This window comes from Atta colombica, unplaced genomic scaffold (assembly GCF_001594045.1).
Source record: "Atta colombica isolate Treedump-2 unplaced genomic scaffold, Acol1.0 scaffold254, whole genome shotgun sequence".
NCBI lineage: Eukaryota > Metazoa > Arthropoda > Insecta > Hymenoptera > Formicidae > Atta > Atta colombica.
The window spans coordinates 827294-842601 of NW_017259353.1; the positions used below are offsets into that span (position 1 = coordinate 827294).

General features: G+C 35.4%; 3 protein-coding genes across 5 annotated transcripts in view; 2 read left to right on the plus strand and 1 right to left on the minus strand.

Annotated features, from left to right (window-relative positions):
- The window catches only part of LOC108689083 (importin subunit beta-1), a 16482-nt gene extending 7122 nt beyond the window's left edge, over window positions 1-9360 (plus strand). Inside the window, exon 7 of the mRNA XM_018195692.1 lies at window positions 9287-9360. Within this exon, the coding sequence (XP_018051181.1) occupies window position 9287 (1 nt within the window). The 3' untranslated portion in view covers window positions 9288-9360. The remainder of the gene's footprint in view (window positions 1-9286) is intronic.
- LOC108689084 (carcinine transporter) lies at window positions 9298-15192 on the plus strand. Of its 3 annotated transcripts, XM_018195693.1 has the most exons (11): window positions 9298-9594; window positions 10306-10527; window positions 11219-11389; window positions 11727-11830; window positions 12138-12292; window positions 12420-12588; window positions 12838-13086; window positions 13619-13833; window positions 14047-14228; window positions 14464-14642; window positions 14920-15192. In XM_018195693.1, the coding sequence occupies exons 1-11, from the start codon at window positions 9535-9537 to the stop codon at window positions 15128-15130; spliced, it is 1917 nt and encodes a 638-aa protein (XP_018051182.1). In that variant the 5' UTR covers window positions 9298-9534; the 3' UTR covers window positions 15131-15192. The 3 variants fall into 3 exon arrangements, with proteins under 3 accessions (XP_018051182.1, XP_018051183.1, XP_018051184.1); XM_018195694.1 differs by lacking the exon at window positions 10306-10527 and having other exon boundaries at window positions 9537-9594; window positions 10937-11389; XM_018195695.1 differs by lacking the exons at window positions 9298-9594; window positions 10306-10527 and adding an exon at window positions 10830-11023.
- Window positions 14988-15308, minus strand: part of LOC108689085 — a 9794-nt gene continuing 9473 nt past the window's right edge. The window contains exon 9 of the mRNA XM_018195697.1: window positions 14988-15198. The gene's annotated coding sequence lies outside the window, so the exon portion shown is untranslated. The remainder of the gene's footprint in view (window positions 15199-15308) is intronic.

The window sequence follows — 15308 nt, forward strand, 5'->3', positions numbered from 1 at the left end:
GAATAAAAAAATACCTGTTTGCCGGATGCTGACAACGGATGATGAGGAGTACAAGTGGATGTTGCCGATGAATGAATCAAGGTCAAGTGAAAAGTCTGCCGAGAAGAGAGAAATGATTCTGGTTGCAAGTATGCCTGTACAAATAAGCCCTGCGGCTTTTATCCGCGTGATTGAGAGATTAAAACCCAAGAAGAGAGAAAGAGAAAGGACAACTTCAGTGAATGATTACTATGAGCAATGAGAAAATTAACGAAAGAAGATATGAGAGAGCGCAACAGGAATACCAAGCGAAGTGGATGGAGAGTATACACATACGAGTGAGGGAGAGTGAGAGTAAGAGACTCAGGGAGAATTTCTGAAACGAAGTGTTAGCATAGATATGAAAGCATAGATATGAAATGATAAATATGAAAGAGAGTGAATGAAAAATGTAGTAAAATATGATATAATCATGCGCGCGCGTGTATGTGCGTGTGTGTGTGTGCGCGCGCGCGCGCGTGCGTGTGTATGTGTGTATTGTATGTATGGGAGAGGAAGAGGGGAGGGAGGGAGGGAGGGAGAGAGAGAGAGAGAGAGAGAGAGAGAGAGAGAGAGAGAGAACGAGTCTTTTATTTACAGTGACTCACCGTTAACTCGTTGTAAAGCTCATATCGAGCTTATCAATGACGTGTATCAGATTTGAATCGCGGTTTTTAGCCACCAATGCTTAGAACTGCGTCGAATTTATCTGCGTAGAAAGAGAAAGAGTATCGCTTTCCTATGCAACAGAATGAAGTTTGAATGGACAGCGAAGGAGAAAGAGAGAGAAAGAGCCAGACTGATTGTGAGTGCGAAAGGTCAGGAAGATTACAGAACTCAACTTGGGTGTCCCTTAATCCGATCATGCTGCGCGAGAATCCGTGTGACCTGTTATGTATGAGATGATGCGTATGTTACTTTTTCCCCATACGTGAATGTCTGTTGCTGTTGATTGGATAATTAAAGTTAATATTTTGATGGCACAAATGATTTAGTTGTACCGAAGTCCTCGTCCGGCCTGAACGTCCGTAGGAGCAAATGATCTCGAATGCTCAAGAATTCCCCAATTTCCTTAAACTTTCTCCCCTTATATTCCAGTCATATAAGTCCTTTTTAGTAGTCGGTCAAGTATATCACGCGATCACGGTATTCACGAGTGGTGTCGCAGACGAGGAGCTTTTCGCACTGCCATTTGGAACAACGCTGCACGGCTTGTCCAGACATTTTTTAAACACTCGTTTCTTCCTCTCTTCTCTCCCCGTTCGTAAGGCGTCTGGACCACTCGAAATCTTGGGTGAGATCGTCTTCCTGATCGTGTGTTACTATGCAGAAACGCCCGTCGTTCCCGTGTTTGCTCGACGGGAGTGTCTCTTTGCGGATCGCTAGGAGAAGATACCGTGATCGCGTTTAAATTGACCGAATTCTGTCAAACGGATAATTGATATAATCTAGAGTCGTAACCTGGAGATAAGTAATCTAGTGGAGAATTCTCTCTTTCGTAGGAATCTAAGTTCGCGGTGAAATCACGCGCTTTGATTTATGCGAAATCGCGAAAAATCCTTTCTCCACGTTCGACCGGGATGTCTCAAGTATCCTAGATCTCTACCTCCGTTTATACTGCGTCCTTGATGACGAATAGTTAGTGCCGTACTCCTTAGTCGCAAATTGTCGCCGCGAGTTCATTCCGTAGAATCGTGAAGTCTCCTTTTTTAATTGTGATTCGCGATTTTTAGCGACATTTTGCAATAATATCGCAATGCGGAGTTACGTCACGTCATCGTCATCGTCGTCGTCGAGAAACGTGTCTGCGGTAGTGCCATGCATTCCAAATGCTTTTGCCAGTAGATCTTTCTTTCGTAATTTGAATATTTTGTAGCGATTTCACGTTCATACGTACCTATATATCCTTACACTTTTATCGTGATTTTTCGAGTGCGAAAGGGAGATAGTATATTAATATAGGAAAATCTCTAGTTTTTTGAATTTATTAAACGCGAGGCAAAACGTGTTTTGACAAATATCGGCGCGGAGACATATGATTTCAGAAATTCCATCGGCACCGACTTCAGTGTAACACATGGATTATGTTTCACTGATTTATTTTTGTGTCTCCGAAAATTAAAATTTGTGTGTCCTTAATCGTTCATCGATGAGACCAATGCACTTTTCAAACATGCTCAAACAATTTTTATATTTATGAATTATTTGCACACAACACGTGATAACATTGATTAGCATATTATTCCGCATAAATGTTGCCACTGTATTTCGCAGCCTGGGTTTTTACGAGAAATATTTTTAGATACCTAACTTGCACAAATTCTAGAAAAATAATCTCTTGATTTTTATCCTTTGTTTAAGAGGTATGTACAATTTGATTTTTTTTATCCACGTACCTATTAGATTTAATATCGATGATAATGATAATGATAATATTATCTTTGATTGTAAGAGATATTGTAAATAATCAAGTAAGAAGTGTTTAATCAAGTCAACTTGAAATCTACTTGTCGAGTCAATATCAAAGTTAATAAGTGGGAGATATATATATACATATATATATTGAGATCACTTCTCTAAGAGAAGGCTAAACTATTTTTCTAAGATGAGATCTTTCATAAATTACGAGATAAAATAAAATAAAATGTCTTGGGAAAACACAGGAAAATGTTTCGAACTTGTGGCAATATTTATTCGAACTGTATTGTATATATATCTATTTTAAGGCGATTATGTTGAATACCAACGATTTTCAAAAATTTACTAAACATATATCTGTAATATTTTTTTGTTTTAATTAATAAACTACCAAATAATGTTAAATTTATGACATCAGTGATTCTGACATATGAATTTATTAAGTATTTCAATAGTATTTTATATTTATCAAAAAATTGATTATTCTTGTCGAAATACGATGTCCTCAACGCCGAAATTTCGCCGCAATTTGCCATTTTAACACGATTATTCACCGACGGCGGTTAGTTAAAAATCGCAATCAATGTCTTGATCGCGATAAATTCGGTAAAGAGGCGCGTGTATATTCTTTTCTTTTATACATTCCATTTAGTAGAGATTAGATAGAAAGAGAGAGAGAGAGAGAGAGAGAGAGAAAGAGAGAGAAGAAAAAATAGAATGAAAGTGCCACAACGGAGAGGACAGCGGTGCGTGTCTTTCCGTATCTTGTAAAGAACTCGATCACTCGCCTATTCTTCTGATTCGCAATCGAGAGTTTGCAATTTCTGTGTGTGACGGTCGTCGGAATTCGCAGCGTTCGATTTTGGTGCTGAGATCGATTGTTCTTTTAAAATTAATCTGGTGCTAAATCGTGAAAATCGTAACGATGATTCTGAGATCAATTAGTTACGTTATTTATTGTGCATCAATGTACATATTTATAGAGTTTTATTATATTATTAACAAAGATTACATTATTATACTATCTCTATGAAATGTAAATTTAATCTACATATCTTTTTTTATTAATTATCTTTAAATTATTGAATTATATATAACAAAAAAAAATAATTGCTTTAGATTTAAATAAAAATGGGAAAACAAAGTTATGCAATTTAATTTGTTGAACAATAAGAATTTTATAAGATAGAAATATTTTTCTCCTTAAAGTCCATAATTCATTGTTAAATATTCAATAATAAAAGATCAAATCTATATTGAGAGTTATCAAAAACTAGAAATATGATTAAGAACGTAATTATCGTTCCGATCAATATTTTAAAAGTTTTCATGTATATTATATTCATTTATTATAACACTTATATAATCATGCATTTCTTTTTGAGAAGATCTCAATTTTTGCGCGAAATCGCCGCGAATTGCGTCGCCGAATTCGCCAATAAGGGGAAAAAGGCAGAACGAGAGAGTCAGATGCGAGAATGAAGCATGAAATCGCTGAACGGATGAATCAAAGATATGTGATGTAAGAGAAAGAAATGTGTGTGTGAGAGAGAGAGAGAGAGAGAGAGAGAGAAAGCGTAGGAGACAAAGCGACGAGATACAGAAGTGACAAAAGATACAAAAATACAAAAAAAGAAAAAATAATAGATATATATGTGACTGTGATTTTTGGAGAGACTCTCGTGTGCGAGGAGTCGACGTTCTATCCTGAAGGGAGCACGGTCCTCGCGATCTTTCGCGATCTTTTCGTCGATTGTAGAGACGAAGTTCTGGCGGACGATCCTGATCCTAGCATATCCTACGATCAAAGCTCCTTCTCTTTCTCCTCTACCTCGACAACCTGATCGAGCCTGAAACGCACATGTCGGGATCGTGGCCAGAGATAAACTCGCTCTCGAGTACCGTGCTTCATCAGACTGGCTTCGTAACGAGTATTGATATCCTCGTCAATATAATTAATTCTTTATCCTGTAGACTAGACACTTGTTAATCAATCCCTATTTTTTTATCGAACGAATTAAAAATTTCTTTAACAGAGCTTCGGATAATCCGTGCAACAAGAGAAGTCTATATATTCCAAAAATTCCAAATATGCCAAAGATTTCTTAAAAGTGATAGGAGATTAACACAGGAAGTGTTAATTCAACGTGAAAAAAAAAATTATCGGATTCCGACGCCGCTCTGTGAGAAGATCACTGTAGACTATAAGTTATCACGCGAAGCCTATGTTCTTAACAATAGATTTTTTCGCTGTAACGACGTTTTCGTGATGATCCGGAGGAAGCGACGTAATACGTCCTTACAGCGGAAGATTCTCAGTACGTGATGAAACGAGGATTTTTCGTCGGCATGCGAAGCCAGCCTGGAGGAACTTATAATAGCACGACAAAGCGACTTATCTTGTCGACTAATTAGTTGTTTAGCCTTTTCATCGTCGAGACTCCTAGAGTGCGTGCGATGCTTACCAGAGCGAACGTACGTGATATGAGCGTATTTTATGTAGTATATTTAAAAGTCGTGTGCATTACGCTGTATCAGTGATGATGTGCGCTGTGAAGTAAGTAAGGAAGTTTACCAGGGATGCGTCGATGATGATTGATGGAGCGGATCGGAGAGAGAAGATGATGGTGATGATGATAATAATGCTGATGATGTTGATGTTGATGTTGATGTTGAGGATGATAATAATGATGAGGATGTTGATGATAATGTGGTTGGCTCGTGATTCGTCGTGAATCGCGGCGTCACGTTCGAGAAGAGAGAACGGATCGTCGATGCATGAAGAAACAGAAGGCCAAGCAAATATGTAAAAGTAAATATAAATTTTGTATCGCGAGGCGGGCCGGATCGCGCCGCTTGTCGGCCTGCGGGATCGATGGAAAATTTCATTCCTGAGAAAATGTGAGTGTACTATATTATTAATATACTAATCTTTATATAGCTAATGTACTGATGTATATTTTTGGATTCAAAAATTATAATAGAGTATTTTTAAAAAAATACTGAGGAAGAGAAAGATCTCGACAATTCTTATCTTTCTCTCTTTACGACTGCCTTCATATCTTGTTGCAACTGTATCTATCTTTTAATTTTTAAATATATTTTTGACAGGGGGGAGGTGGGGGAGGAAGACATTAAATATTAGATTACAATAACTACCTTACATTAAAAGCGATACAATATTGGAGTTTTTTGAAGTTTCCAAGTGATCCCACGGGCTCGCGAGCGTCCTTGCGATTCGCCTTTCGCCTGCGGTGTCCTTGTACGTACGAGACAATATTTTCGATAATATTTTTTAACGATCGAGTCGCGAAACACGAGCCCAACGCGTAGATCTGTTGTTCGATGCTTGAAACCGCGCGGCGGTGGCGACAAGTGCATCGCAGGAGAGTAAAAGCGAGTATTCCTATTTTTTTTCTCTTTATTCTCGACGATATTGCCGAAAGAGAGTTCTACTTGGAGAACTACGATTGTACTTTAAATTGCAGAAGTTGCGATTGAAAGTCCTTTCATTGCATCGCATGCAAACGTCACTTCTAGGAAGAATTATCGATGCTGCAGTCTCTCCGTCAATTAAGAATCACGTGTTCCATAGTAATTAACTGTAACATATTGTATCCCAAATGAAAATTCCAATAGTGCCGTAGCAATAAAAAAAATTGCGTCTGTTGAGTCTAGATAAAATTCAATGGATCTCTCGTTTCCGCGAAATCGTCGCGATACCGACATCTCTCGTCTCGTTAAAACGACCTCGCTGAGACTCCCTGCGATTCGCAACATTTTTTCCGGGGCGGAATGCCAAGAGTGACGTCACCGTCGCGAAGTGGGCGAACTAATTAAAAAAAAAAAACAAAAAAAACAAAAAAAAGTTGCGTGCGTGAATGACGTCTGGTGCGTTGCGCGAGAGAGTGCCGAATGCTGCTGCCGATCGAGAAAAGCGATCGGATCGAGCTAATTATAATTGACGCGTGGTGGGAAGAAAATGTGTTTTCTGGGCGACCTATATATGTGTGGGTGAAGCGAGAGAAGAAAATAAAGGGGACGATTCTGGACGTCCGCCTGCCGTCGTTGCTCCACCCTCTCCTCCAAGCAATTTCCTGGCACTCGATCCGCCGATCTCTGTAGAATAAGGCTCCTTCGTGTCGCGATAAGAACGACAGGCGACGAGCAAAAATCACGGCCTACTCTCGCGATGCGAGGGGACAATCGCTGATTTTTCGAACAGCATGATCTCCCTTCGCACATCGGACGTAATCATTAATGTTTGCTCAACTCGATGCCCCTTTTTGCGTCTGCGATCGGTATCGAGCTAAGGGAAAAGCACCAAATTTGTTCGCACCTTGTGGACATCTAACAGTTTTTGAACGGAAGAATAATTTAAAAGAGAAGAATTACTATTACGAGAAATGTGATGTTACAGAAGAGATTTTATTTTGTATATTTAAGGGAAATTTGCGAGAGGGAACATAAAGCTATCAGATTTAATGTAGCGTGAGTTGACATAATCCACTGGCTGCCACGTCAACTAAGACATTTTTATCGCAGACTTTTTCGCGATTGTACAGCATGGCAATCAACATATAATAGAATAATAATTAGATATTGAATATCGTGTGATTGGGTAAGAATACTCAGTAAGAATACTAAAATTTCAATGAAGCTCCATCAATATCTCAGACTGTACGGAGCATTTACTCGGAAATTTCAATTAACGTCAAGTAAATCCCGAAATTTTAGAGAGCCAAGTGAATGAAGACAATACGTAACATTTGTACAGTTTTAAATTATGGATTTTAAATTAAAAATTTGAAAACAGTTCATGACTTACAATTTCAAAATTGATAATATATAGGTATATATTATTATTATTCAAAGTTGCTGTCTACTCCATCTAAGTTTTAGATTCGTGCAAATAAAGTGTTCTCTGTCTTTTCGAAGGATCTCTTTCATCTAGAAAAAAAATATCAAAATCTACTATTTCTTATGAAATTATTGACTTAACCAGCGTGTCCGAAAATTAGAAAAATAGATGATTTTAAGCATTGCAATTATAATCGGATCTTTAAAAAAATGTGCATTTCTTCCTTCACTTGTTTCTTTGAGTGAACTCTACTCTTGACAGTCGCAAGAAGCTAATCGGAATTCAATGGGAGAGGGTGCGGCACATCAATGTGGTGCAAGAACTGAATGCATCGCGTTATCGTTTTATTCCTATTCGGTTCGAGTCAGTCGTGTGGTGCTTGCGAGGATTGTGTTTCCTGTGGTGATTTATAATTGACAACGACAATGTGACTTCGGCTACATCGCTTACATGAGTGCCAGAGCGATCGTGGAATGATTGGGGGACGATTCTTCGGAAAGTGTGTCTAGCGTATAATCGGTCACATTAATGATCGTTCGATTAGCAGGCTTCACAAGGTCCTTACGACACATAGAGAAATATCGCGACGCAATATTGTAACTCTTCGCGAAGACGTTCTTTTCAGCGTTCGCATGTCCTCGATGCACGGGGATGCATTATCCACGTTGCATCGCACAGGAATAATTCGATTTGCATATCACTTAAGACATTAATGTGGCTGACTGTACCGTTGAATGCAAGAGACAAGATTATACGAATCGCCAAGCGACAGTGCCATATAATATCGAGTCATTTCGACTGCTGTTTCTTCACCGATTTAATTTGCCTTTCTTCGTAAACACGAGCGAGCTTCGAAACGCGGAAGAAGCGCTCGCGAGTCGGGAGTGCGATTATCGAGATCACGAAACGAGATTCAATCGGCAGAAATTGCGAATTGCTTCCTATTTTTATTTCATAGTTTTCTTTTCTCTCACGAAAAACATGATGGCCCGAAAATAAATTCCATTTGAAATCTACTTACACGCGATGATATGCATTATTACTTACATACAGTCGCCAATCAAATACATCGAGTACAAATGTGTCATTACCCTTTCTCGAACACCTCACTTATCGCGTATTTTTCACTTTTTCTTCGCGAGAGTATTTTTAGAGAAATTAAAATTTTATTTTTTATTTTATATCACTATTTTTATAATAATTTTTATAATAATCCCGTAAGTATTGCCTCAGATTATTTATGTCTCAGATTATTTCTTACGCTCGCCAGAGAGAATTCATTAAACAAGGATCTTTTTTTTAATGAAATTAAAAATTTATATCACGATGGAACTTTGAAACGAAAATCCCATCTATCTAGATGGAGTGGGGATAAAAAGGCGATCGCTGGCATCATGCGTAACAGCATGTGCGTGCCAGCGTTATTCTTAATCTTTTCTTAATACCTTTAATCTAATTTAAAGAGCATACCCCGCGTCACAGATTAACTACTCGTTCGTTGTATTTCCGATTTATGTTCCGACGTTCTTTCGAACAGCGCAAACGTGCGCGTAAAGCTGATCAAGATGTCAGTGTTATTATTTATAATAAATCATAAATTCGCGTTTTTTTTAACTGGAGGGATTTATGCAACTTAATATATCTGGTGCATCAGTTGCATTATACAAAAGAAGCACAATCGACATTTGTTGTGTTTTACAGTTCTCGCCAATCATTCGTCATTTGATCTATTGTGTGAATTCTGATTGTGAAGAACTAATTATATCTTTCTTTTGCCGTAAATTTTTTAAAAATTAAAACAGGCCATACATTTTTCGTATTTTTTGAATATTAAACGTGAAAACTGGAAAACGAATTAATAATCTATTTTGGATATATCGATAAATAGTTTCGAAATTATTAAAAATTAAATATTATATAAATTCAGCAACTGAAAAATACTCGAACTCACTGGTGTTCTTGTATTTTGGATCCATATCCTGTTAATAGAAGTCGCAGCTCGGCGAATCGCCGTCAGTGCTGAAATCATTGAGGTGCATGGTGCACTTTTGTGAATCCACAAGAAAGAGAAGTCACTCTTACGCTTTTATTGCGGAGGGAGAAGGGCAAGAAACGATGCAACGCGCTTCGCATCGGTCAAATCATCCACAGACGGAGGCTAATGCACATCACGTGACGTCTTTGTAAGGTATCATCGAGGCTTTCGGTAACGTGGGACAAGGTTGAAGTTTACCGAAATGGAACGACAAGATGGTGGTGACTCGACGCGGACCGATAATGGAGTCGCGGAAGCTAATGTAAGTATTATTTGTTTGCTTCCTTGAACGACATTCTTTTGTCTCTTATTTCGATTATGTACCGAATTCACGAAAACGAAATTTGATATTGAAGATAGTTCAATAAGTTAGTTAAGTTGACTTAACTTTTTATTCGTTAATTATCGAAACGGTATAAACTTATTGATATGTTTTTTGAAAATATATCTCATTAAAACATGATTAAAATGTTTTATAAAACATGGCTTAGTATTAAAGTAATTTTGGAATTTGAAAACAAAAAATCTAGTTATATGAATTTGAGGGGGATTTTCAATCAATAACTCTACCCTAAATCGATTATACTAAGGTGAACAGTTCCAGCAAGAGAGAGAAAATATTAAATTATTATTATTCTTTAATTAACTTTACTGCAATTTCAATCACAAATTTCTAGAGAAATCTTGATACGATTATGTCTTAATGAGATAAAAGATACAATTAATTCATATGATTTTTTAAAGATATATATGAGTAATTCTATAATCAGTTCGGATAGAAAAAATGCGTATTTTGTCTTTTCCTGAAATTTTTCTTCTACTTTTCTTATAATATTAAAAATAAAAATGTCAATTCTGCTCAGGAAATTTATAACAGATAATAAAAAGCAATAGCAATAAGATGCATAATTATAATTCTGTGTAATTAGAAGTGCTATTTGATTGCGAATAGCTTTGCATAAATGTTTCATAGAATGACTTCGATCTCGACGATCTTTTGCCGATTGTTGGTGAGTTTGGTCGTTATCAGAAGCAGTTGCTTTGGTTGATCTGCTTGCCGGCGTGTTTACCGTGCGGTTTTTGCGCCTTTAATCAATTATTCATGGCAGACACACCGTTGCATTGGTGCAAAGTGCCAGGTTTGGAAAACATGGACATTGCTCGCAGAAAACGCATCGCCATTCCTGCGAGCCAGGTGCGCTATGAGAAAAAACACGATATCGAGGTTGATGCTTATGCAACACTGCTTTTGTAGGTCGATTCATAAAAACGCCCATTACATGTTCATACATTTCTCGTTTCTTTATCTGCTGCACGTGTTGTATCTTCTTATTTAGCGTTAGATATGATAGCGCTAGTTATTCATGTATGCAAACACATTTTCTTATCTTTTAATATTGCGTTCGTGACTTATCTTCTTCTCTGTACACATGTATAATTCATTGATTAATCGCAATGTAATTTAGTTGCAAATTGAATTTTGTTTAATTGGTACTTAGCAATTTATACAAGCTAATTTTATAGTTCGCTTTTACTTTGGGTGTATTTTATTTTATGCTTATACTACTTGAAAACATCATTTGTCCTCGTTTAATATTTGACAGACAACAAGGATAAATTGATGCGTACAGCGTGTGAGTGTAGACCGCATCCCTTGATTGCGCCAGGAGCAATTGGAAAAGTCAATTCTTGTAAGCACAACGTTTGTACATATATGAGATTTTGTAGTAACCTAAAATAGAATGCGTTAATCCTGGAGGCAAGACTGCTATTTGTTTCGATCAGATGTAGCCCGGTAGGATCGATTCTGTCTTACAATTCGTAGCAAATACATTATTCATGTGATATCGCATAATCAGATGTTAAAAGATGTTATGTAAAAGCAGGACGACAATGAGACATATAGCCAGTGCATGAGATATGATATCGACTGGACAACGATGGAGAATTACTCTATCGTGGCGACATATTTGCCTAACGCGTCATGGTCTGTCAAGCCCTGCGATCACGGCTGGGAATATGAAACTTCAGAGATAACATCGTCCATCGTCATTGATGTACGTTTGTCTAATTGTACGGAAAAAATAATTAGTACAGCTTATCGTACATTGCAGCGAATCTGCAACGAAATTAATTTATGAATTAATTCATTTATTAGTACATTAAATTTTTAGAAGTGAACTAAGTTTTAAAACTTTAAACTTTTGGTACACAATTTTATTCGTTTCTGAAAAGAAAATTTGATTATGAATGTATGATTCTTTACGAATATACGTATAAGATATTACATTCGAAGAAATTAAAAAAATACAAGAATAAACTTTTTTTTAACAAAAGAAGCAAAATATTTTAGTTAGATGCTGTACTTTAGTTCATTAGAAAATCATGTTATAGTTTGATCTCGTGTGCGGTCGTGCGATCTATCCAACAATTGGTTTAGTAGTTCTTAATGCAGGAGGTCCTATAGGAGTGTATCTGTTTGGTACATTAAATGACAGGTAAATGATAATTCAGGAAATTTTTTTCCTAGAAATTTCACACTTATTGATTTCTTTTTAATTAAAAAGAAATTACATATTGTCTTTTTTATTTTTGTGGACAAATACGTAAAAATTAAAATTTTATTAAAAATTTTTCCTTTGTTTTCCTTTGTTTTCGTTTTTGCTTATCTTATACTTTATTTATCTTATACTTTATTTCATATCATATTGTACTGTGTAGAATTTTATTTTGTTAAGTAAAATAGACAATAAATTATCTTTCTTTACATGTAATAAATAGCAATTTGTTTATCTTGTTGGATAGAATTGGTCGGAAGTTATCATTCTTTACGTGTTTGGCGATATTAATAATCGGCGGCTTTCTAACGGCAATTTCGAATAATTTTTGGACTTGGGCTTTTACACGCTTTGTCGTTGGTTTGACAATACCAGCGATTTACCAGATACCTTTTATTATATGTGAGCATTTAAATGTTATAATCAGTTAGTTATCCTGAAATTAATTTATTATATTAAGATATCTTATCTAGTTCTATGTCGGCACTTGTAGTTGAGTTTAGGTTTTATTATAAATTTGTTTTTGTAGCTTTAGAGCTGGTCGGCCCAAATTACCGTTCATTCGTAACGGTTATGACTTGTACTTTCTATACTTTGGGTCTTTGCATGCTGGCAGGTGTCACTTATTTAATACGCGATTGGCGAACGCTCGCTATGACCACAAGTGTGCCTTTTTTAATATATTTCTTTTATTGGTGGTAAGTGAAATATTTACAAAAATCTTTTGTAAATATTTTATAAATATTGTCTGCTATCTTGGGGCATTGTACATAAAAAATAAAGTGTTAATTTTTAACTTAAAGACATATAGTAGACTTTCTGTTAAAATTGACATTTTTGCATACTTAGAAAGTCCACTATACGTCTTTAAGTCAAAATTAACAATTTACTTTTTACAGTGTATATACATGAAAACATTTATGTGAAAGATTAGAGATCTTATATAGGTTCTTACCGGAATCACCGCGATGGTTATTAGCGAAAGGTCGTCTAAGCGAGGCTAATGATATTCTTGAGATTTTGGCCCGTGTAAATGGCAAAGAACTTCCGATATCGTTCACGCAAAAACTCCATCAGCGTATGACGATGTCGAAATCGAACAGCGAGGAGGAGAGATTGCGAACTAGTCCTGGTGTGCTCTCGCTTTTTAAATTGCCAAATATGCGTCTCAAAACATGTCTTATTACTTTAAATTGGTAAGTTGAAATACACAAGCGCATTAATCATTTTATAATCAGTTGTCAGAAGCATAACAAATTCAATGAATTCCCTGCTTTTTTACTCGTGAAGTTTTCGCGACGTTTTCTTCTGGACTTTGGTTACTATATTAGACTTATTTCGAATAATTATTCTAAATTTTTAGAAAAAAGGAATATATCTTATTCAGATAAGTACTCTTATGCTCAATTTCTTCACTTCCAGATAAGTTGCGGATAATTTTATCCAAGAGATATCTCTTGGATAAAGTTATTTAGAGATGAAGAAATTGGACATTAGAAAGAAAAGGATGTATCTGTTTATCATACAATTTTTATATCTATAAGTACACGTTGAAAATTTTGATCTTTGTAAATAATGTCAATAAAAAAGCAATAATTCAAATTGATTATAAATTGTATGCGATAATTTGGTTCTAATTAGACTTGTCTCTAGATAAAATATCTTGAATATAGAAATTACACGATATTAAATATAGAGATTATACGAATGAATTTTTATTGCGATTAGGTTCGCCAATAATATGGTGTATGTTGGTCTTTCTTATTATGGTCCGACTTTGGGAAATGAAGAACATTTGAGTTTTCTGTTTTCTTCCCTTGCCGAGATTCCCAGTTACATCGCTTGTTGGGTTGTAATGGATCGATGGGGCCGTCGATGGCCGCTTTGCTTGTGCATGGTCATAGCTGGAGTGTCGTGCATTGCAACAGTGCTGTTATCATCCGGTACGCACTATTAGTCAATTAATTAATGACTCGATTAATTAGCAAGTGGTGATATAATCAGTTAATTATATAATGTATCATTGAATATCATATAATCGACCGATATCATTGAAAGCAATAAGTTTATTTATTAATCAAAATTGAAATACTAAAAATAAATTAAGATATTTTATAATTCGTATCTGTTTTATAATTATTATCTTTTTATTCAAGATGCTGTTATGGAGACTTTGATACTATTTCTCATATCAAAATCCGCGATATCAGCATCATTTTTAATTATTTATCCTTTCGCTGGAGAGCTCTATCCCACGCAGTTACGAGGAGTTGCCATTGGCTTCTCCGCATATATCAGCGGCCTTGGTCTTATCATTATACCTTTCGTAACATATCTTGTGAGTTGGAATTGATTTGAATTTTATTTCAATAATGTTTTCTTATTTCTTATTATTATTTTCCAGAAAATATACTTTTATAAAATTTACCAATAGTTTTTCAAATTTGTAATGTATTATTTAATAAATTTTAATTTATTATCTTATTAAATATCAAAGATAAATATAGACATTCATCTTTGGTTACAATTTATATTTTTGTAATATACCAAATATTTGCGAACATGATTCGCAGGGGAAAGAAAACCTTGTGTTGCCTTTAGTCATATTGGGAACAATCTCGGTAATTGGTGGCTTGTTCGGACTGCGACTACCGGAAACATTACATCATCGTCTACCACAAACGATTGAAGAAGGAGAATTATTTGGCAAAGATTGGACATGCGCGGATTGTATCCGTTGTGTTCCAGCAAAGTATGCACTTTTATTAATTGTCACTTATATTTTATTTCAGATAAAACATTAGAAAGCTATTTTAATTTAAAAAACAACAAATTTCCTCTTTTAAAATATCAATTAAATCGAAATAATATATAATAATTATATTATAATAATTATATTAATTTGTAAAAAAAATGAATAATTTAGAAGTTATATTTTGATGACATCTTCTGTACATTCTTGATATAATTTCTCTACTTTTTCTTCTGAAATTATAGACTTCTGATTTATTAAAATTTGTATTCTTTAGACCATCATCAATTGTGGCTTCTTACGAGGATTTGTCGACGCGAGAGACAGTAGAAATGCAGGAAGTATCCAAAGTATTGTTTACTTCATCCATTTTGGAAGAACATCAACGGCCAAGCACGACAAATATTCGCCGTTTGGTTCGCCAATCCAGCGTGATGGATACTCAACGCGATTCTGATGGAACTATGAAGATGACTTATTGGTTTTAGTTTTAGTCAAAACTCTTTGATCAAATGTTCTTCTAGTCAAAATAAAGTGGAACTTTTTCCAATTTTTTCTGTAATTGAATTAAATATTTTTTAATAATTTTGATTAAACAATTATATTCTATCTCTTTGTCGTTGTTTCATAAATTATTTGAGATATATATACTTATATATAAAAAAA

Bases quoted from the DNA above. Each gene is read 5' to 3' on its own strand.
- LOC108689084 (XM_018195693.1), top strand. From the start codon at position 9,535: ATGGAACGACAAGATGGTGGTGACTCGACGCGGACCGATAATGGAGTC. The intron at 12,589-12,837 runs GTAAGTGAAATA...GATCTTATATAG, and splicing joins ATATATTTCTTTTATTGGTG to GTTCTTACCGGAATCACCGC. The intron at 14,643-14,919 runs GTATGCACTTTT...TGTATTCTTTAG, and splicing joins ATCCGTTGTGTTCCAGCAAA to ACCATCATCAATTGTGGCTT.